This window comes from Vidua macroura, chromosome 6 (genome assembly GCF_024509145.1).
Source record: "Vidua macroura isolate BioBank_ID:100142 chromosome 6, ASM2450914v1, whole genome shotgun sequence".
In the NCBI taxonomy this organism is placed as follows: Eukaryota; Metazoa; Chordata; class Aves; order Passeriformes; family Viduidae; genus Vidua; species Vidua macroura.
In genome coordinates this window covers 11,628,658-11,651,335 of record NC_071576.1, presented here as the reverse complement: position 1 = coordinate 11,651,335, position 22,678 = coordinate 11,628,658, and the positions used below count along the sequence as shown (strand labels likewise).

Here is a 22,678-nt window from a genome sequence, read left to right as displayed (position 1 = left end):
GTTACTTGGAACAAATGTATTTGAGAGAAAATATGTATTAAAAGACACAGGCTAATCTCCTTTCATACCTGGCTTTTTTGAAACATACCCTAAGGAAAAAAAAAAAGTATTGTTCGAATCCATCCACATTTCTCTCTGTATCGATGTGTCCTTTGATAGACTCTGCCAAGCATATCTTTCCAGTTCTTAGAAACTTTCCATGTGTACAACCCTTTTCAGACATTGCCTGCATATTTCAGCCCACTGAACTGGTCGTATAATTTCAGTCTGGAAGTATGACATAGTCTCGAGTTGCACACCTTCCACTACATTGGTGTGGATTCAGAGGTCTACTTTAATTTAGTTTAGCATTTTCCTTTCCTGCTTGTTTGTCCTGTGACTTCAAATTTAGATCAATATATAGAAATGAAAAATTATTTCATCCTGCTGGCCAGGTTACTAAAGTATTTAGACCACACCAAGGTCATGTCCATCGTATTTTGGAATTGCTTTCTAGCTATCACAATTCGCTTTAACTTCAGTCACATAATGAAGCATCCTTTTTTTTTTTTTTTTTTCTGCTAGCTGTCCAGAAATTCCTCTTCATAACTCTACAGTGACTGTTGGTTTTTTTTGTGAGATTTCATTTCAACAGCTGCTGTTTGCAAACCAGTAAACACTTGCTGCAGAAATGGAACATTTTCAGCAGTTCTGAGAAGTCTAAAAGTTGAAAATCACTTTAGTGGGTCTGGATCCAATCAACAGTAGTACAGAGGCAGTTGTGGACACCTCAGGGGTCTTCAGAAAACATAATAGACAGGAGGAAATGTCACAGCATTCATCTTCTAAATCACATTTTTTTCTATTAGGTGCAGCTTTTTTAACCTCAAACTTTCAGGCATGTTCTTTCATGCTCTTCAGGATGTGTTATTATACCTTTGCTATCCAGTTTTTATATTTAGGTCAATATAATTTTCTAATTTCTTTCTCTCAGAGATGATCTTCTGCACACGAATAGTAACTTGGCAACTAAAACATGGAATAGTTTTAAGCAATGTTCACTATGAGTATTCAAGTGAACATTACATAATCAAGAACTTTTAAAATATCTTTACAATAATGACACCCAAGGCTATACAGTTATCCTTTTGCTCCTTGCTAGGCATGCTTCAGGTGAGGACTTGGCACTATATAAATTACACTGAAGTCAAAGTTTTTGCATGTAGGAGACATGAATCTGTAGATGAGGCTGAACATGTTTTGCTCTTGTATTTTGCCCTGCCACTCCTTTATTTCCTCATGTTGAGCTCTGCAGCTGGAGGCATTGTTTGTTGAGGCGAAATGTCAGGTAACTACTGTGTTTAATTTAAATGACTAGGCTTAGAGCAGCCTGATGCTTCAGCTGGAGTAGGCTGATGCCTACACTAACTGTGTGGAATTAGAGAGCACTGGCAGTGTTTAGTCAGTAAGCACTCAATCGGTTGGAAGTTTCAATCTGTACATATAATCAAGTCCACTGGAAAAGATGCTCTGACAGATGCTTAATTGAAATTTGAAAAAAACATATCCTGCCATGGGCTCAGACTGAAGCCTCTTCAGCCCTTTGTAGGATAGCTCTCATTGTGGAGCTGTGACACAACACAGTGTGCAAATTCTCTCTGTTTCATTACCTTTCACCTCTTCTCCCTCCAGATATCTTTGATAGGTGGCAATTAAAACATCCAAGGACATAAAATCCTAAGCTCAGGTTGCTGAAGTTTAAATAAAATTCTTAAGACCAGGATGTTTTCCCATTTGCTGCAGTCCTCTGTGAAATGAAATAACTTTTTGTATCTTGTTTTTAAACTTGAATAGACTTTTTAAAGAATAATGCAGTTGTAATATCTCCCAGTTTAGCAACATCTCTGTACATGTGTATAGTCTTAAGCAATAGTTCCTGGACCTTTATTATTTCAGTGGAATTGCAAATACTGCTCTGGATACATACTAACATATCAGTGCAAGGTCCGGCAGTTCAGGATTCCAGACTGTGCCATGCTAACAAGCAACAACAATTTCCCTTTGCTCTCTTTCACGGGCATAAATACCTCTTCCTCATCCAAAGAAAGAATCTCATAAGAAAAACTAAAAACATATTTTTTTTTTTTTTACCAGACCATAGAAGAAAGAGTCAGCTTTTTTCTTTTTTTTTTTTCTTTTTTTTTTTTTTTTTTTTCTTTTCTTTTCTTTTCCAGTTCTTAAGGTTTTATGGTTGCTTGGGTTGTTTTGAGCACATCAAAATAGAAATTATCAACTGATATGTATTAATGTATTAACTGATATGTATTAATTCCAGACACACACTTTCGGGATGTCAGAGCCCTCAGTAGTATTTAAACACACTAACTGAGCATTCTTGTTTGGTGCAGAGATACCTGAGCAAGTTCTAAACTAGTGACCTTGAATACCTGAGTGGTCTGTAACAGTGCTCTCTTCACCCTTTTCTGAGGCTGCCTTGACTGTTCATATCAAGCTGACCTGGTTATGGATATGCTTCAATGCAGTGTAGGAATAACCTTCTTGTTTGATCTTGTAAAGCCATCTTCCACACATCAAACTAAAAGGACTGGGGAATTTTATTCTGTTTTTCCTTCCTCCCATACCTTCTACAGGTGATTTCTTGAGCTACTAAAACAAAACATTCCCTCTTTGTTCCCACCCTGGAGAAAAGTTTGTTTACATGATAAGAGCCCACCCAGGAAGACAGAAATACTTTTCAAATAGTCACGCTAATGCATACATCCTTGTCATATATCACCAAAAAAAAATATTTGAGAGAGCTCACCATGCTTGCACTTCTAGGAAGAGACGCAGATTTTGTGGCTGGCATTCCTTTGCTTTGAGAAATCATAATTTCTACTGGCAAGCCAGGTCTTGTTCTGCATGAGATACCATTATCAAATGACCTGAGAGAGGGACTTGTATCCAGGGACAACGATTTCTCTAATTTCTGTGGTCGTGTTCCAGCCACAATGTCGTCACTTCTCAGAGCCTCTAAGTCTACTTCTTCCCGGGTCTTCCCATCTAGAATATTTTCTTTCCAGTTTTCAGGAGACTTTCTCCTAGTATGAAAATCATCTAGGCTTCTCACACTGGATGGAAAGGTATTTTTCAGTTTGGCAGCTCGGTATGCCCTCAGGCTCATAGGATCAAGCACTCTGAAAGTAACTTCATTGATAAATTGAGAGAATTTGAGTTTAGCTTCTATTTTTTCTTCCACAACAGACAATGAACTTGATGATCCTTGACTCACCAAGCTCAAGTCAGATGTAGAGGAACTGCTTTTCTTGTGGGTCTTCTGCCTCTGGAGCTTTTGGCTTGCGTTTCCCACTTCTGCTGGGTACAGAGAAGAGTGTTCCAGTCCGTGAGTTTTTTCAGCCCCTTTCTGACAGTGCTTTGATCGATGGGGTCGATAGCCTTCATCCTTATTTTTGCTTTTAACAAAGCTTTTAGCTTCTGACCTTGTGCTGCCCTGTAACTCAAAGCTGTCCTCACTGGAGCTGCAGCGTTTTGAGTAACTGTTCATTGTCAGATTTCCACAGAGGCTCCTCTCTGCATCAGTTCCTACTTCTGGTGCACATGCAGCAGTGCATGCACTGCATGCTCTTTCTTCGCTCACCCTGCCACCCCCCTCTTGCTTGGCTGGTCTTCCAGGCACAGCACCCTCTGGCTTAACTGGGGAAATGGAGCCTTTCGACAGCAACTCCATTTACTTTAGTGTCTGTGTGTCAAATACTGGCACTGAAAGAGGGATTCCCATAAATCCTCCTCTAACTTGTGAGACAACAGGCATGTCTTTGGAAGGCATAACAATGCACCCACCACATTTTGCCCCATATGCACCCCAAATCATGCATATGTTTCATCATTAGATCAATAGCAAATTCTCATCATTTTAATTAACCATACTAATGAACAGAATCTATAGGACATGCAATTTTCCAGGGTATTGAGTGTTCAGTGGATGAGCATGGGCTTTCATTGACCAAAGCAACATATGATATATCCCTGTTTGTTGAACTGGAAATCAAACTACCATGATGTTGATCAATTCTCACTAAGTAAAGTCTGGGCTGGTTCTGTTTCAGGGCTTTTTAAAATCCAATAGTAGAGAAGGTCATGCTATATTGTTCTAATGCCACTAATGTTTGCTGTTCTATTAAAAAAGTTAGTGACAAATCTGCTAGATCTGCTACAAAAGCAAACCAAACATGATTCTCGCTTTCTACCTGCTTGTTTTTTTGCCATAACTTTAATTCTAAAATATTTTTTAAAGGTTAGGATCCAAAGCAAGGTGCAATATTTCAACATTGTCAATGAGCTTGGAGTAGTAAAGATAAGTTCTTTCAGTACCTTGTATGTGAAGTTCTTCTCATTTTTCACTGTCTTTATAGACAGGCAAGTCTGAGCTGTGAAGTGAAGAATTTCTATTTTTGGTTTGTATATGCAGGAACCTAAGGACTAGTTTAAGTGAGATTAAAGACGATAGGCTGACGTTATCATCAGCGTGGATATTTGTGGCATCCCAGTGATTTGTTGCCACAGGAAATGACCGGAGGAATGACTGAATGATAAATTTGAAAGGGTGGTTTTTTTTGGTTTTTTGCATCTCCTTACTTTAGCATAAGGGTGAAAGGAAGTGATTTACCTCTCTTTGCATGGCGGAATTCAGACTCTGCTTACATCACTGTCAAATGCAGCAAGTGGAGAAAGAGAAGAGACTCAGAAGCAGAAAACTGAGTGACCTCTCTTAAACACAAGAGCACATTTAAAAATATCATGCATAGCTGACAGGTCAACAGCAGCTTGAGCTGAACGTAGTTCCATGTGTTTTGAAGCAGACATTTAGGTCCCTCATTACAAGGCACTTTACTTACTGCCTAGAATTTATTGTCTCCACTTTGGTAATTCCAACACTCATTTGAATCATAGTTCATAAAAGCTGCTGAAGTGTTACAAATCTCTCAAATTAACATAGTAAGTACATTAATTTTGCAAATAACAGGGGAACATGAAGATCCTTTTAACACATCAGAAATCAATTGCTTTTACTGGAATTACTTTTTGAAATGCTTCCATATTTCTATGGGACTGTGCCATCCCATTGCATGCTACAAACATTATCCTGATCACAGAGATAATGTGGATAAAAATGCATAAATCTTGCTCACACTGTCTTGTTTTAGATGAATTTATGCCTCCCTCACTTGAATGTGAATGCTAACACTTTAAAGGACTGGCAAATGCTTTCAATAGCCAACAAAAAGATTTTCATGACCTTTTCAATGCAGTCAGGGAACAATACAACACTACTCTCTTCTTGTAAAGCCAGAATTTAGGGATTTTTCAGTATGTCCAATACAGACTTGTACGAACTTAATGTAACTCTTGAAGCAAACAGGATTCTGAAATACACAGGATCTATGCTAATCCATCTTAGGACTTTTGCCTTCCAGATCCATTAGAGCTTGGCAAAGTGTGAGTTCTGCAGTTTTAATGGACTTTATTAATAATGTCTGCTTCAGAAACAGAGAAAGCCTCACTGTTGAGCCAGAAGCTATAATGACTGGTACCTATTTGGACAACAGCTTTTATATTCATGAGAGATTGGGCTCCTTTGTACATGAATAAAGCTATGTTAACTACAAGCATAAATTCAGCTGTTTCTTATGTGTGGTATGAATTTTAAAAGTCTGTGGTACAGCCAATAAAAATGGATCATATAATTCTCTTTTATTGTCAGAAAAGAGCTCTTTTGTTCAGAGAGATGTTATTTGCATAGCAGTAAAATATATGTGTAGGTATAGATATAGATAAATGGTTATAGGTAATTTAGGTAAGGTACATAACACTTGTGGGTGTCATACTGCTTATACTGCTGCTTCTCTTTCTTCAGGTGATTTCTGCTTAATAACTCAACTCTAGACTTATGACACAGACATATCTGCTTATTAAGAAAAAAAATTATCCGCAGCCACAAAATGGAAAATAATTCTTCTTAAATGATACCAATCTTTTCACGTCAATCTCTTTGAATCTTGGTCAGAACAGATGTTATCAAAGTTTGTAGTAACAGTAACTATTCAGTGTTCTCTCTTAAGTAAATTCACATAAACACTCTCTGGAGACTAACTGAATTGCAGAAATTATTTCCATTATGTGTACAAATAGAGAAGCTGAATATTAAAACAAAATATGCTTAAAAATCTGAATGTTTGATATCTTGAACTTTTTAATAATTGATGTTTGTGATTTATTTTCCATATGTTAAGTGACTTATTTTTTGAAGTGTTCAAGTAATTTTACCATATATATTTAAATTGTTTTGAAGACATTGTGGATATAGGGAATTTCCTGTTCCAATGCAAGCAGGTGCATCTGTGAATGGCAATACTATGCTGCAGTAGTCTGGGCTGTACTCTTTAAATAAATAACTTCAGAGAGCTCAAATTTCTACAATATGCCTCAGCTAGGTGGATGCTTGCCAGATTACTAAATTCTTCTAAACCAGTCATATTAACATTAAAATAATCTTAAGAGAAAAAGCTATGCATTAATTTTGCCCTACTCTAGAAATGGTGGGCACTATTGTTGGAATAAAACAGTATGTCTGTGCAAATCAAGTGAAAACTGTCTGACCTAAGTAACAGACTTCACTGAAAATAAGATTGTCCTTTATCAGCAGCTCTGCCATTACCTAGTTTGTTGTCCTTTGATCAACACCTGCTCTTTGGTCTGTACCTGCCATTAACTGGCCTTTAAATTAGAAAGGGACACTATTCCTTAAATTAGGAAATGACTGTATTTTTCTATGCTCGTCTGTGATACCCACTCTTGCATAATGTGACCCTGATCATGGGGACATCTCCAGATACCATCAAGACTTGCTCATAAGTGAAACATTTCTAGGGACTTGAGAGGATACAGGTTGTAATTTTGTGTGTTGCAATGGCTAAGATGTTCTATTCAATTTCAGTGTTAATATAAGAACATAAACAGAGTGACACTGATCCTTTCCCGGTGAACTGACTGTTGAATCTGGACCACTTATAAAGGAATAATAGTTAAGACAATAGCTTCAATGGGACTTTCATAATGACTTAGTATTGCATTAGCATTCAGGAATTTGTGTAGTAAACTTGTTCCTTAGGAAAACATCAGTATTTTTCTAAGTTTAGGCTTCTTTATATTCTGAGTGTCATTTTACAAAGACATCATTAGAAACCTGTATATTTTGTATAAACATGGAGCATAACAAAGTTACCTGCAAATATGACTTGATGCAATGGAATATTTCTACAGACCATTGACTGAAGATTTTAAATAAAAAACTGAATTTTCTGGGAATTAAAAATTTAAAAAATATTAAGTCCACCCTCCCTTTTAAATAATATTCCTGGTTTTTAATTTTCAGGAGATGTTAACTTTTGCTAATTGTATTAAAAGCAAGTACAAGCTATCTTGTATATGCTGCAGGATGTTGTTATGACAACTAGAAGTTTTTTTGTGTAGAGCTATGGAAGATATGATAATTTTTGGGCCAAAGCAGACAATATTCAACAGTTTTAATACTAAGTTTTTCTGTATCTAAAAGTATGTCTTGATACATGAACAAGAATATATTCAGCAGATTATCTATGATAAAACACCCAAATACGTATAAAGGTTTTTTTACATTTTGAGATTCATAAGAAACTTTTAAATTATTATTTTTAAAAAAGTGAATCTGAATTTTAAACAATATTGAGGTTTATTTTAATTGGAATTAAGTCTGGTTCCAGAGCCTTTCTGAGTCAGTGAGTAGACCACTAAGATTTTGGATGAATAATAACACTGTTGTCTGTGCTGTTCCTGTTGAAGCAAAGAATGAATTTTCCATTATAAAGGTGTGTATTTCCCGTATTTGTGTTCCTAGTTCTCATTCAACCTTTCAACTACTCAGAAATATTGCCTAAGCACCAGAGTCAAACTCACTAGAATTTGTAGGAAGGGCATTCAGTTCAAAGTTCTTTTTGCCCTAAAGATATGTGCATCCCTCAGCAGATACTCCACTCTTAAAACAGCTATATCCCAACTCTCCCAGTGCCCATTCTTGCTCAGATGTACTCTTCCCTCCTGCCTTAAATGAAAATTTTATCACATCTTATCCAGTCCTCTTCACACTTAATGCAGTTAATTTGGAAGTGTTTTATGGACCTTTCCGTTTTGCACTTCAGTTTACCCCTTTAAATAATACAGATGTTCTTCTCTGCATTTCCTTCCAACAGATGGTTTCCTTTTCTCTTTTTTTCTCTAATGGTTGTCAAATATAAATTTGCTTTTAATATAAGGTTGCCTACACAATTTTCATCATCAAAACAGTGTAGTCTTAAATTCTTCTCAGCATTATTCTATTTAGTTGTTCTCCAGAAACTCTACCACATTTTCAAATTAATGGGAAAAATATCTACTTCTAGAATGCTAGGCCTCACATAGCAAAAATTCAATTTCACTAGATATTACTTTCACTATTTCTGTTTCCTTTTGGAACAAAAATCTTCTAATAGTGTGGAGATGTAGTCAGTGTTGTATGTATTGGTTTTACCTCACTAGATTCTGCTTGAAAGTGTTTCAGCCCTAAGGAGAATTTAAACAGAAATTTGCCCTGAGTTTGTAAGATCTAGCTGTCTTAAGGACCAGGAGAATGAAAATTCATTTCTTTTATTTTAATGCATGACTGCTAATGGGAACAAGTTAAAATGGATTTTTACTTTCTTTATCAGTTGTTGGTAGATTTGTAACATCTTATGACAAACAGAAAATTGGACCAGTACTGCCACCATTAAATCAGTCTGGATTCTTAAGAAATGGTAGGTTTTGTTGGCATGAAAAGGAGGTGAAAAGCTATTGTGGTGTCTTAAAGAACAGAGACTTCTGTTTCTATGCAGGAATCTGCATGGTGGACAGTGTCTGCATTCAGCCTTGAATCTAAATCTAAAGATATAATGGATCTAAATTGCTCTAAATTCTCATTAATCAACCTCTCCACCATGATGAGTAAAACATTTATCTGTTTTACAACTACAGGGTGACTAAACTAAAGGCAATAAATTGCTGTGTCATCTTTCTTGTCAACATCCATAAGTCTGATTCATTTAATTTATAGCTGTATACCAGACAGAGCTGTGATAGGCCTGTAAGAAGTGCTGAGCATTAAAGGGATGGTTTTTTTGGTATAAATCCTGCACCACCCTGAAAACAGAGCCACTGTTCTCTGGCAAAGGCTACAGCTGCAGTAAAATTAGAGACAGACAACCAACTAAAAGGCAAGCTGTATTTATAGCTTTAAAAAGAAACGAAAAATTAAAGAGAGAAATGCAAGCACAAAATGTTTTAATACACCAATTAGTTTTTTCAATTCCAGCACAACATTCCATTGGACACAGGCCCTTACTGCACTCAATGTCATCCTGTCAGAGCACCTTCCATTACTGAGCAAGCAGCCAAATTAGTATCACTTGGAAGATGTTGGCTGTTGTGTTGGCTGCTTCCTAGCAGTATAAAGTGGCACTGTGGACACAGGTTACTGTGCACATCTTTAAAGTTTTTCAAAGATATACACAAAGCACTTGTGGCAACAGCTAATGACATTTGGCTACCCTTAATTGCCAAAGGCCTTTTTCTTTCCCATGAAGAGAAATTTTACTCTTGCTGAGAAAAGCCAGAAAAAGAAAGCTGCTGACTATATTTTTTTATAAGTGTTTTAAGTGAACTTTTATTTATCCACAGTCCAGACAATGGACTGCTTGGAAGAGAGGAATACAAAATTATATGAAGCTGATCTACAGTGTGAGGAATGGATTAGTGGTCTAGTTAGGCCAAGCTTCAGAGCATAAATACTACAGCTTTTCCTTCATGCTGGAACTTAGCACTAAAAAGCTTGTGATATCACCTGCCTGAGAAGTTTTTGTCCTCATCCAAGAGAGATAGAGCTTCCTAGCTAGAAGAAGTTAATAGCATCTGTGAATAACAGTTATAACAGAATACAGTTGTATATCAGATTTGTGTTTAAGTGACCAACCGTGGCTGCGTACCTTGACTGAGAATGAGTCCTCAAAATTCTCTCTATCCTCTGCCAACATCATCTTTTTCTTGCTCAGTTTCTGCTTTAGCCAGCTGCTCCATGAGCTCTTCTTCACACGCTGTACCGTTTTTGTAGCCGTGCTGTGGGATGGGTAGAGCTGTAGGTCATCTGCATTACACTAGCATCTGATTCTGTGTCTCCAGTTCACTTTGTAGTTGCTTGGTGAAAAGATGCAAAATAATTGATCCTTCTGAGAATACACAGATGAGAAGTCTTAGTTTCTTCCACTGCTCCTTGAAAATATGTATTTTTTTAGGAAAGTGTAAAATCCTTTGAGCCTAGTCTTTAAACATGTCCTTCTTTGAGGTAGTCTGGCAGTGTCATGGAGCTTCCCAAATTAGGTACACCATTTCCCTCATTTTCCTCTCTCTTTTCTCTCTTCTTTTTTCCCATTAATAATCATAATTATTATTATTATCATTATCATCATCATTATTACTATTATCATCATTACCATCATTAAGAAGAGGGGAAAAAAGCATGAGAAAATTTAAAACAGTAGAGAGGAAGAATGAGAGGAATGGAATCAGTTTCTCATGCAAAATCAGGCTTAGGATAAAAATACACTGCCTTTTTCTTCAGGTGGAATGAAAATATTTCCCACTCATTAAATATGCTACATTTTAAATTAATATATTTTATATACCAGTTTATTTTACTTTAATCCATTCCTAATTTATGCTGGATGCCAGAATCTGCAAGGCCTTGCTGTCTCTGAAGCCATATAATGTTCCTTTCTGATCTGATACCACATAAATAGTGAACTAAGGCTACCCAAAGTCCTTCCCATTGATGCTTCAAGGAGTATTGAAGAGATCTTTGAGCACCACAGTGTTTTTCTTGTCATCTTTCTTTTATATCTGCAGGAATATGCAATTCTGCTAATTAATTGTTAAACATAGAGGGGAGTTTAAGACTGGAAGGTAAGTGTTTGTTAAATGCATAAACCACAGAGGAATAAGATGTAAGATGTTGCTATGATATTCTCTCTCTTTTTTTTTTCCCTCCATCCAATGAGCTTATCCAAATTAGTGAATTATGTTCTAGACCAAGTTGTTCCAGAGCATAATACAAAAATTCACACTTTGTAGTGGGCCAAATCCTACCCCTCCACATAGGGTTTTTGACTTCATAAGAGCAATAGACCTGTACTAGGTTTATTGGATTTCATTAGGATCATTCTTTTGCAGGATTAGGAAATCACAAAGTATAAGGAAAGAACAAGCCTTTTCACCTGGGCAATCCCCTCTATCATGAAATTACCATTTCCCTTTGAAGGCTTCTCAAAGGTAGTTCTCTATCTTTTCCTCACCCTCCTAGTCTGCCTCAGAAATAGTTATCAAGGATTGCTTCCTCTAGCTGAGAAAGTGTAACAGCTATGAAAATGGCCTAATCTTGTTAGTGGCATTTCTGCTCACTCATGTCTCCTTTAGTCTTGTGGGGATAGTACCATAAATATCACTATTTACTGGTCTATGCTGTGTTTTCCTGAGATTTTTGGAAAGGCTGTGAAATGTCAGAATGAACCTCTCCATTATTGGCTTCTAATCTATTAGGCTTTTAAGAGATGGGCCTTGGGAAGCTTAATGTTGCTTGCAAAATGAAGGATATATTATTGTTCACCATACCTAGAACACAGTAATTTTGTTATCTCTGTTTCCATTCTTTATCTCTGCATGTACATAATCTGCCAAAAACCTTCTCTGTCTATTACACAGTAAATAAGGAAATGGTTGTTCCAGTTCCATGCTTCAATATGTCCTGAAAAAGTTTGCTTAAAAAAAGCTTGCCTGCATATAAATGAGTTGGACTGGAAGTATGTTTTAAAAATTGTTATTCTGAGTAATTTGAAAATAACTGAGAGAAATAAGTGGCAATTTAATAATAATAAGTGATAATTTTAATTTTGACTGCTGTTACCATGGATTATTGAGGGATGGGTAACTTGAGCAGGAGGGAAGTATTTACGTAGTTTTCTGCGGAACTTAACTAAACAGTGTGAATTTTTGGCAGCACAATTTTGCCTATGTAAAAACTATGACAAATAATATTACTTGGAGGGATAGTATATGCTTGTGCTAAATGTTTCCAGAATATTAGTTGTGGTGCTGTTATACCTCAGATGCAGCTACAATATATTTCTGCTGAGGGCTGCAAACCTGCATGTTTGCAAGCAGAGTTGCATGTCACAAGAATTGGTGATAAGCAGGTATGACTAAATTAGAAAAAAAAGGTATGTTTGTAATTGGATATGTGTGTGTTTGCATACCAAATGTAAAAGTAGCCCTTTGCAATGCCTGTTCCTAACCCCTTTCTATTACAACAGTTGCAATTTAAACATGAAACAAAATATTGTTATTTATTTTCCTTCCACGGCTATAGTCCCACCTCATTCATTACATTAAAGAACCATGCCCATCAGAGCTGTTTAAATACTCCTGCAGAAAGCATGCTAGAGTACATGCTGTTTGTTTTGGGAAATGTTATGCATTTCTCTTGTTTCTCATACAAACAATTTTTTCATCTGTACTCTGTTTGGTTTATCAGTGTTTGACTAATACTTTGTATAATTAGACAAAGTAATGCACTACATATATTTTCCTTCATCATTTAATACAAACCTGAGCTAGGTTTAATGTGTACATATAAACTTTATTAATATTAATGCCACTGCCTGAATTTTTTCTTTCTTGAAGTTATAAATTATTTTGATAATTTCATACTTAATGGCCAGTAGCATATTCAGAATACATTTTCTAGTTTTGATGAGATCAAATAGACATGTTCCATGATATGCATTATGCAAACAAAATATACATATCTCATTTTTAAAAAACCCTACCATGACAGTCAATTATAAATCATTTCATTAGCTTTCAGCACTACAGCTTTAGGAAGCTCCATCCATATAATTTGCTGTCTTGTACCTTAATGTATTAACTATTTCCTTTTAAAGACAGTAATGTCTGCCAAATGAAACTGAGCATGTTAATTCATATTTAAAGCAGGCATCCAGTTGTCATATTGCAGCACCACTAATTCAAGGCTGAAGACTTCTTTGCTACCTTTTATGAATTTTAAATTAAAAAAAAAATAAAAAACGTGCAGTAAAGAGAAAGAAATACTTACTTGAGAAGGATTCTGCAAGCTCCGTTCTGCTAGTCCACAGACCGAAATGATGGAGCCAGATTTAGAAGTCGCTTATTAGGTGCATGCTGCTTCAACAGTTCCAGCTTTTCTTTTTTTTTAGCTGAAAGACAGAATCGTTTTCTTTTAATGAAGCCAGCACAGAATATGCTGCCCACGTTGCTATGAGAGACTAAACTTGCAGAGCAAAGTCTGGCAATTTCAAAATAACTTACCGGGGGTCATTCACTATCAACCTGCCACTGCTTTTCTGTGTAGTCACAAACTTTGGCAGCATCAAGCAGGATCATGGAATGTTACAAATGCAGGAAATTACCAGTTATTCGTGCACACTTGAGACTGAAAGTGATTGAGGCAGCATTGTTTGTGAAAAAATGTATAAAACCAAGTTAAGGCAAAATCTTTCAATTTGGAACACCCACTGAATTCTTTTAAAAGGGAACAAGGCTCTGATTGCAGTCAGTCTGCAGTACCTGCTACTTTCCTGGTGCTTGCTATGTCTAAAGCTCCAGCCCTAAGAAAAGAGTGTAGGAACTGCCCCAAAGGGAGTACATGAATGTGAAAAACTATGTATCTTGTTTCACCTTTGATATTTTGGGAGAAAGACTATTAAGCATCACATTTTTTTGTGTGTACATAAACCAAGGCAATTATAAAGATATGTAATTATGGTTATAAAATCATCCATATGTATCCATATATTTACTATATAAAACCACACACAGTTTTGGAGTTTCATTGATGTCAAACCATTACAATTATGAAGAGAGGTAATTATGGTTATAAAATTATCCACATGTATCTGTATATTTAATATATGGAACCACTCACAGTTTAAAGTTTTAGTGATATCACCATTTAAAGTATTTAAATGCTTTTGTTAGGATCCTGTCTGTGGAAAGACCAACACAAAAGTGTATATCATGATCCAATAGTCTATTATATCTGCAGTATTGCACTGCATGTATAAATTTAGCCCTGAATTTTGAAACATATTTTGTCTTTTGCCCAAGAACACTTTAGAATAGAGAGAGATCTTGGATTTATTTGTCAGTTGGAAATTCCTCTGGGTAGTCAGGTTTTGGCTGATTTGGTTTGCCCAGAAGACTGTGTCTTTCATCTCTGATGTGGAGGTAGAGGTGAACTGTGATATTACCCATACTCTTCATCATTACCTTGCCAGCCTGAGGTGGGGAGATGGCCAATGTTTAGCCATACCCATGCCTTGACTTGCAAGAAAACCAAAAGTGTCAGGGGATAGAGAAGGATAACTGGCTACATTAAGTTATTGAAGTGCTGCTTTTGAATTCCTACCTGCATCCCAGCCAGAGTGGGCTTGCTCAGAAGCTCCTCCTTACAATTGCTACTTATCAACTGTCAGGAGATTTGGGTTTATTGCTCCCACTAAGTTTTGATCACTGTGCAATGTACAAGAACTTGGCTATTCAAGGAGGCAGATCCTCACAGCATCCCAGGGGCAAACTTAACAGTAGCATCTTCCTCTCACCACAAAAAAAGAAAAAAAAAAACAGGTCTTGCTTCTTCAAAGGCAATGATTAATACCTCTAGACTGACACTGAATTCAAAACACAAAAGAAAGTTCTGGAATCTATCACTCACTGCTTCTAACAGCTGCAAGTGCAGTTATAGAGCAGAGGATTGTGTCTCATGACTCTTCATTTCTTCAGTAGCAGAGTGGCTCCTGTAACCACAGCATCTTGTAACTGCATCCCTACTCCTGTTCCCATTTGTTTTAACCAATAGTGACATGGAAAATGTTTGGCTTCTCTGTATTCTGTTTGGTTTTGTGGTGTTTAGGGGAAGATGGGGCTGTTTGTTTGGTTTAATTTGTTGGTTTGGTTTTTGTTTTTTTTTCTAGAGCAAAGAGGCCATTGCAAAATTCTGGACAGTTTTTCCATTTTAAAATCTTTTGATTAACAACTTCTTCCCCTCAAGCTCCATTATATCCTAGAAGCAGACTGGTGAGTTTAAACTAAATGCAAATGTGCAGTGATTGTATGCCAGGACCTCCATGTATGAGGAAGGGAGAAAGACCATTGCATTTCTTATGAGAAATGTAACTTTTTTCTCAGTGAGTTGACACGAGAGAAAACATGACTTCATTTGCAGATTTTGCTTTAGCCATTACCATACGTACAACTGGGAGGTTAGAGAGACAAAATACTTGTCAGTTCTGTGTACATATCTCTTTTGCCTGTGAATCTTGCCAGTCGAAAAATGTTTTTCCAGATGTTAGTGGTCAATTCCAAATTAGCCCAATGAAATTACAGTTCCAGTTACCAAATGAAAGTAAGTCAAGGCAGAAGAACTCCTCAATAAACAAAATATCTGTCATGAGCAAAAAATAATTTCTTTTTTTTCTATCTCCTTTTCAATTTCTCTATCTTCAAGACTTGCTATTCCTTTTGCACATGCAGGTGTGCTGTATCAAACAAATCTCCTTTGACTTCCTGCCCCTCTTTGAGCAGAGCTTTCTCCTGAATCCATAATCCTACTGTGAAGTCCTGTACAGGACACACAAAGTTTCTCAGGATGAAGGGCTGGCACAGCCACTGAGCTTGGAGAAAGATATAGGATTTATGATCACTAGTGTGGCTGAGGAAACAGTAAAATGATTAATTCTAAGTATATCTTGCAGAACACTGCTATTTAACCACTCATTCTTTCTCTTTTTGAAGGTTTTTTTTTTTAATCCACCTACTTTTCTTAGTAAAATTATTGCTAACAATAACCACAGCAGGGGAAGAAAGTACACTCAGGTCTCAACTTTGAATTTTAGCAGTCATGTGACTGCAGCCTTTGGCCTCAGCCTTTTATGGGATTTGAACTGAATATTTTAAAATTCATTCAGTGTGAGGGGTACATCTCATAAATGTGAGAGAAAGAATACAATGAAGCAGATATTTGCAAATTTGGTGGGCCAAAAGTTAAAAGCAAAAGTCTAGTGCTGGAATCCTGGATGCTGAGAATTTTAAACTTTCTGTGCTTAAAGACACAGACCCACAAGAGAGCACTGCATTTGACCTGAGGTCGTGGAACAGGTTTTAAAATTGATTAATAGCACTGGGATTATGGGTGTGTAGTTGGTTAGAAGTCTGTAATATCACAGGGTGGAAAACTTAGAGTTTAGGATATTAGAATAGAGAAATAAATATGAAGCAAGATGGAGGTTTTAGGGCAGAGACAGGTTGTTGTTCTTTACCTTCTTCTTCCTTCTTCTTCATGGGTTTGGGTGATGTTTTGGGATTGGACAGAAAAGTCCGCATTGCGGACTTCGGGGGATCAGTTATTGGTTTAAAAGGGAAAATAATCTAGGTGTCCTTTCTTAATTGGATAGTTTAGTTTTAAAAGACCTTGTAACAAGAGCTAGTTAGCCATTTTGTGCTTTGCTAATGAAAAAGTTGCCGAACTCACAGTAGTGAGACTGTAACATAGATAAGAAATAATAAACACCTGAGTCTGAACATGAAATACTGTCTCAAGTGCCTTCAATCCTGACCTCAAGTAATCGATAGTCTAGGGCAAGATTGATCCCATTGCTCAGTTGGTCATTGAATGTATAACAGCTTGTTGGTAACTTTATGCAGACAATATTCTTATTGCACCAAACAGAACAAGGATTAGATTCTCCAGTACATTCCAGTTCAGATTGGATGAATAACAGGCATTGCCACAGAAATACTGCCAGGAAACTTCAAATATTTTCTAAGAGTCTATGAAGAATGCATCTATAATGAACTCACGTAAAACATGTTAAAAGAGCCACAACACTTGAATAATAGGAGCTTTTGAAAGTTCAGTGTCTATTAGTGTTACATTCTTTCAGCATAATGTTTTAAATCCTTGTTATAAATACTCTCATCACCTCAAATCTAGATATAAAATAACCAGAGGTTAGTAGCTGGAAAACTGCAAAATAAAACATAACACTTAAAATAAAGACAGTTGTTTTCCCTGAAACAAATTTCTATGGAGTGTAACAAATTCTTGAGAATTTAGAAATTTTACTAAATTTCACAGAATCACAGAATGGATTAGGGTGGAAAGGACATTAAAGATCATATATTTCCAAATCCCCTGCCATGGCCAGGGACATCTTACACTAGACCAGATTGCTCAGAACTCCATTCAACCTGGCTTTGAACAGACTAGTTATGGGGCATCAACAACTTTTCTGAGCAACCTGTTCCAGTCACACAGCACTCTCACTGCAAGGAATTTCCTGCCAATATCAAATTTAAACCTGCCCTTTGTTGTATGTGTATACATACACTTTTATAAATGTACATGCACATATACTTATTTTGATTTGCAAAGTAACTAATGCTTTCATTAAAAAAAAAGTCAGGAACCCAGTAAAATGGAACAACCACTTTTGTTTGAATATTGAGTTTTTCATTAAAGTGACCAACTATTACAATGAATTTAACATCTTTAATTAGTCTTGCTCATCCTCCCTTCACAGAATGATGCAAGCAGGAAGTTTGGAGAAAGAAGTTACCCAATTCTTTCATGTGAGGAGTATTTTCAAATGCTAAGACACAAAATAACAGAAAGGGCTTGGGAATGGGCTTCAGAATCCTTCCCTGACAGTCCAACAACAGTTGTGCAAAATTTTCACAGCCCCAGGGAGAGAGAAAGGGGACACTGATGTCCCTTTACTAACTCAAAACCTACAGAGGAAAACTTTCAGGGTGCAGCCAGGGCCAGGGGCTCCCAGAGGCACCTCTGAGCCCTTGCCTGCCAGAGCCTTGTGTTTGCCCTGCGTTGTCTGTCCATGTCTCTTGGTCACCCTTGGAGAACCTTATGTGTGGTTGGTGACTGGAATGGATCACTGAAAACAGAAGTCCCAGGAAGGATTGGTCCTGCAAATACTTTATATTGATGCAGCAGGACTTTTGGATAAATATAAAGTCATCCCTTAAAGCTGACAATCTGGATATTTGCCGGGTTTGACCTCAGTCTACAAATAACCTCAGCTGCTTTGAACCTCTGTTTCTAAAGAAAAAATAAAAATGCCCAGCTTGTATCCTGGAGACCTAAGTCGTTCCTTGGCTGGGGGATTGTTCTGTCTTTCAAAGTCCGCTGGGATTGTTCAGCAAAATAAGTGTGTCTCATCTGGCTGCAGCACTCATCACTGTCAAGTGTAATCGAATATGGGGAGAGAGGAGATAACCTTGAAAGAGGGGGTGTGCTGCAAAGTCAGGCAATGGAAAGCAAGTTCCCTTTCACGTGTGCACTTCTCTTCCCTCCCCCCCACCACGTTTATCATTCTCCACACATAGCCTGCTATCTGCACATCAGTCACGCTCAACTCTCAGCAGCCTGGCTACTGCACACCTACGCACAGATTCCCACAGTCTTCATTCATTTCAGATTTGTGTCAGCATCTAAACACCTCTATGGAAACCCTAGCATACACAGAAAATTAATGTTGGTAATGAGAGCGCTGGTAAAGAGTCCACTCTTCTCCTGGGAGATGGTCATTCTGGACACTTTAGGTTAGATTTTGTGTTCCAGTAAACCTTGTCACTTTTATTATTACAAAATAAAAGGCAAAAAAAAAAAAAAAAAAGGCAATGCAAATGTCATATGTAATGACTTTTGAGAAATACAAACTTTACATTTGTCAAAAGAAACATATAATAATTTGATGGTGTCAAGCTGAGAACATTATTAAAAGTAGGGAATATAATATTATCCTGGTGAAGGTATTGACAACAATATACAATATAGCTTGGAGCATGTACTAAGAACATGACCTCTTACAATCTCTACCTTCAAATTTCAAGCGTATTTTGTTAACTCTGCAGATAAAGCTACTAAACTAGAATGCTTTTGGATTTTAAAAGTATTTTTATATCTTTCTTTTTGTCTGTTGCTCCGAGTCTTTATAGATTTTCAACAGGATAGTATTGTTCATACCATCTGTAACCATCATTCTTCCAATATGCTGCCAATGTTGCTTTTCTAGTTATTTCTCCTGCAATTGTCTCAAGATGCAGGGAAGGTAAAATAGAAAAAGCAGATCCCAGATGCCAAATAGATTTGTGAAAATGCATATGTCTGTTAATCTCTATTTAAATAGCTTTTTGCTAAGTATATTTGCTGTACATTGTTAAATTTCACTCACTTGAAAATGAATCTTTTCAGGCTCTTCAAGATAGAAAAGGGATAGTTATGCTATATCATGCTAGCTAATGTGAGGAAAAAGGTCTTCCAAATGATAAACATGTCTAGTTTCTAGAAAGAAGTTTTTTCTTAGAACTGGCATAGTACAATTTTTCTAATTGGTCTTTCTTAATCTCTAGCAGAAATGAATGGAAATGAAATAGTATGCAGTACTATAAGACATTAAAGGCAGGAAAGATTATTTGTGATTTAGACATAATATCACTTCTTGGTATGAAGAAGTTGATTGACTACTTCCAAAATAATTTTTCTTGCTTGAATGCCTGAGGAAATATTGATTGCTTTAGAGTCATGTTTAATCCCATGATTTAATACGGCTATTGTTTTAGAGCCTTGCTTTGAAAACCCTGCTTTATTTGGTAATATGAAGAACAAACAGAACTTCTTAACTCACCAAGATCCCCCTGTAACCCTAACCTCAACCTTAATCCAGTACCATCAGCACTGAAAACTGAAAATTATGTTTCAAGGTAGGTGCCATTAACATACTGCCAATGGGACGTGACATCCCATTCTGCCACGGAGCATGGCAGGGCAGTTGCAGGTTGGTAATAGTGTGGGCTATTTTCTTCGCTGAGATGTAGCGTGTCTCTTCCAGGGACTGATGGATTGCTTCTGCCAACAAAGAACACCAGAATTCCTCACTGGCTAAATCCTAACAGCAAAGAATCAGAATTCTTAAGGTAATTCTCAGAGGGAAAATCAATTTTCAACTGTTTATGCCACAGTCATGTTAATCAGCCCATTTTTAAATGTCTCAGTATGTATTCTATTTTAAATATCTAACAATTTATTTAGATTTCAGATCATGGAGGTATGTGATTCTTGGATTTAATTTATGAGAAGAGGAAGCTGTGTTTTAGCAAAAATACCAACTAGTGTTGCAACTGCAAAGAAATAGAAAATCCCAAAATAAAGATCCAAAATTGATTTTAAACTAATTAATTAATTTGCATCATGCTTGACTCATAAAACAAGCTTTCATTAGCTGGAAATCATGGTTTGTTCACATTGCAATTTGCAATTTAAAGTTGTTTCAGGACATGATGTAAACAGCATAACCCCTCAAAAAACATGAACCAGCTCCAAATAGACTTAATATGTTAGAAAGTGCTGATCTAGACTAAACCAAATTGCTCTTGGACCTATTTGATTCTACTGAGAAAAAATAATAGCATCTGCTGCAGTAATCATTAAACTCAAAAATACAAGTTCTAGGTGATCCTCTGTAGATGCATAGATACTAGAGATAAATTTAATAAACTTTTAATAAGTTTCTGGCAATGAGAAGGCTGAAAATGTCATCATCCAAATGGTTATGTATGGATTTATGTTCAATTTTTAATCATCCCAAAAATTCAAGGATCTTCAGATATTTAGCTTGAATTTGTCATTAAACTGGCAGAATCCCATTTAACTGACAGATATCCCATTTAGGATTGTTACACAAGAACACTGCTGGATAGCCCTGATGCCTTATTACAAATCTGCCCATAGCGCTGTGTTTCAATCTTCCATATGAAATTTGGCAAAGTTGTGTTTTACACAGTAGTCTTTATTTCATGTCTTAACTGTTAAAGAATTACTCTGTTGCTGCTATTGTCCTTGATGAATTTCCCTTCAGAAACATATTGTTTAAAGAAGTTTTCTTCTGCTAAAATATCTTTTATTTCTGGCAGCTTATTCCGTCAGATCATCTCATCTTACTTCTGTGCTGTCAAGAGGATTATAATGAGGTAGGTTGCATTAAATGATACAGAATAGAAATTCACAATCAGTCTGGCAAAAGTACTCAGGTAGTGATGAAGGGTTGCAGGGGTAGATAGAGGACCAACAAAACAGAGACTGTCATTATTGCATTATCTGGTTATTGTTGCTGTATGTGGTCTCCTCTTACCTTCCCTCTTGCAAATCATAAGGATTGAATTTGAGTATTCATGTTTATTTTGCTCAGTAGACTTGTGAATCAAACTGTTTCTTAGAGGAGAAAGTTTGTTTAAGGGGGAAGTCAGATTTTTACTTTGGTACTGTATATTGCTCCAGGATTTTGAGAGCTAATAACCTCTGCCCACATTCCTACTGGGAAAATTAAAATGATTGTCTGTTGCTATTGTCACAAGGTTGGATAAAATTATATTTTACATGGAATTTGCACCTTTGGGGCCTTTCATTCCTGCATAATATTTTATGATTCTTGAGCTTTAAAAAGAGAAAAGGAGAAAACTGAGCAATAGAAGCATGCCTACAAAGTTCAGAGCAGCCACCTCAGAGCTCCCAGGACAAGCATGTTATATAACATAGAAAAATCTTATAGTAAACAGTAATTAAGAGGACTAATACTGTATCAAACCCTTGAATGAACAGAAATGGCTATCTGTTGCAAATGAACTATTTTCAAAAGTGTGAAAATTGCCTAAAGTAACATAGAAGACCACAGTTTAAGAGGGGAAATCTAGCAGGTAGTAGGAATTGCTTAGAGAGATTATCATATGTGGGATATAAATTTGTATGAAAGAAAGCAGGAAGGGTGGATTCATGAAACTATTGAATTAAGAAAATGGATCAATTCTCATCCAGTGTAGCATACTTATCATATAGAAATGCTGATGTTTTCAGGCGATTTTGATGAAGACATTATGTTAATCTGAATGCAAATTTGAGTATTTCAGACAGTTTTATGATATTAGAAGATGAGAATTTTCAGAAGTGCTCAATGCTACTGCGATTTAAAATTCAGTCAAATCCCTGATGTTTCAGTGTGGCAGTATCCAAGCCTCCAGCACTGTAGTTTTTTTTGAGACCCACTAATACACAGAACTAGATTACTGTTGTCACCTGATTGTGTTTACTGACCTGAGGCATCAAGGGTTTTCTCAGGGGACAGTAGCACTCTTTGGTTAACAATGTTTTTGGTCTTTGCCCTTTCAGCCTTGGATGAGGGGTTGCTTATCAGTGAGCTCCTGGGCCACAGTGACCATCCCAGATCCCTTTGGGTGCATATCTGATTTGGCCAGTAGTTTTCTGATATAATCTGTCACCTTATTTTCCAGATGACAACAATGTTTCTGATTTGATGTGTGTTCAGAGAGAAGAAACAAGCAAAACATTGCTGAATGCCTGAAGCCTGGTAGATCTGAGTTCTGATCTGTAAGACTCCGAGTGACACAGTCAGCTCTA

At 36.6% G+C, this 22,678-nt stretch overlaps 1 protein-coding gene across 1 annotated transcript in view; it reads right to left on the bottom strand.

Moving 5' to 3' along the window:
- Positions 1–3,544, bottom strand: part of BEGAIN (brain enriched guanylate kinase associated) — a 149,543-nt gene extending 145,999 nt beyond the window's left edge. The window contains exon 1 of the mRNA XM_053980011.1: positions 2,804–3,544. Coding sequence (XP_053835986.1) covers positions 2,804–3,544 — 741 coding nt within the window. The remainder of the gene's footprint in view (positions 1–2,803) is intronic.
- Positions 3,545–22,678: the final 19,134 nt, after the last annotated feature.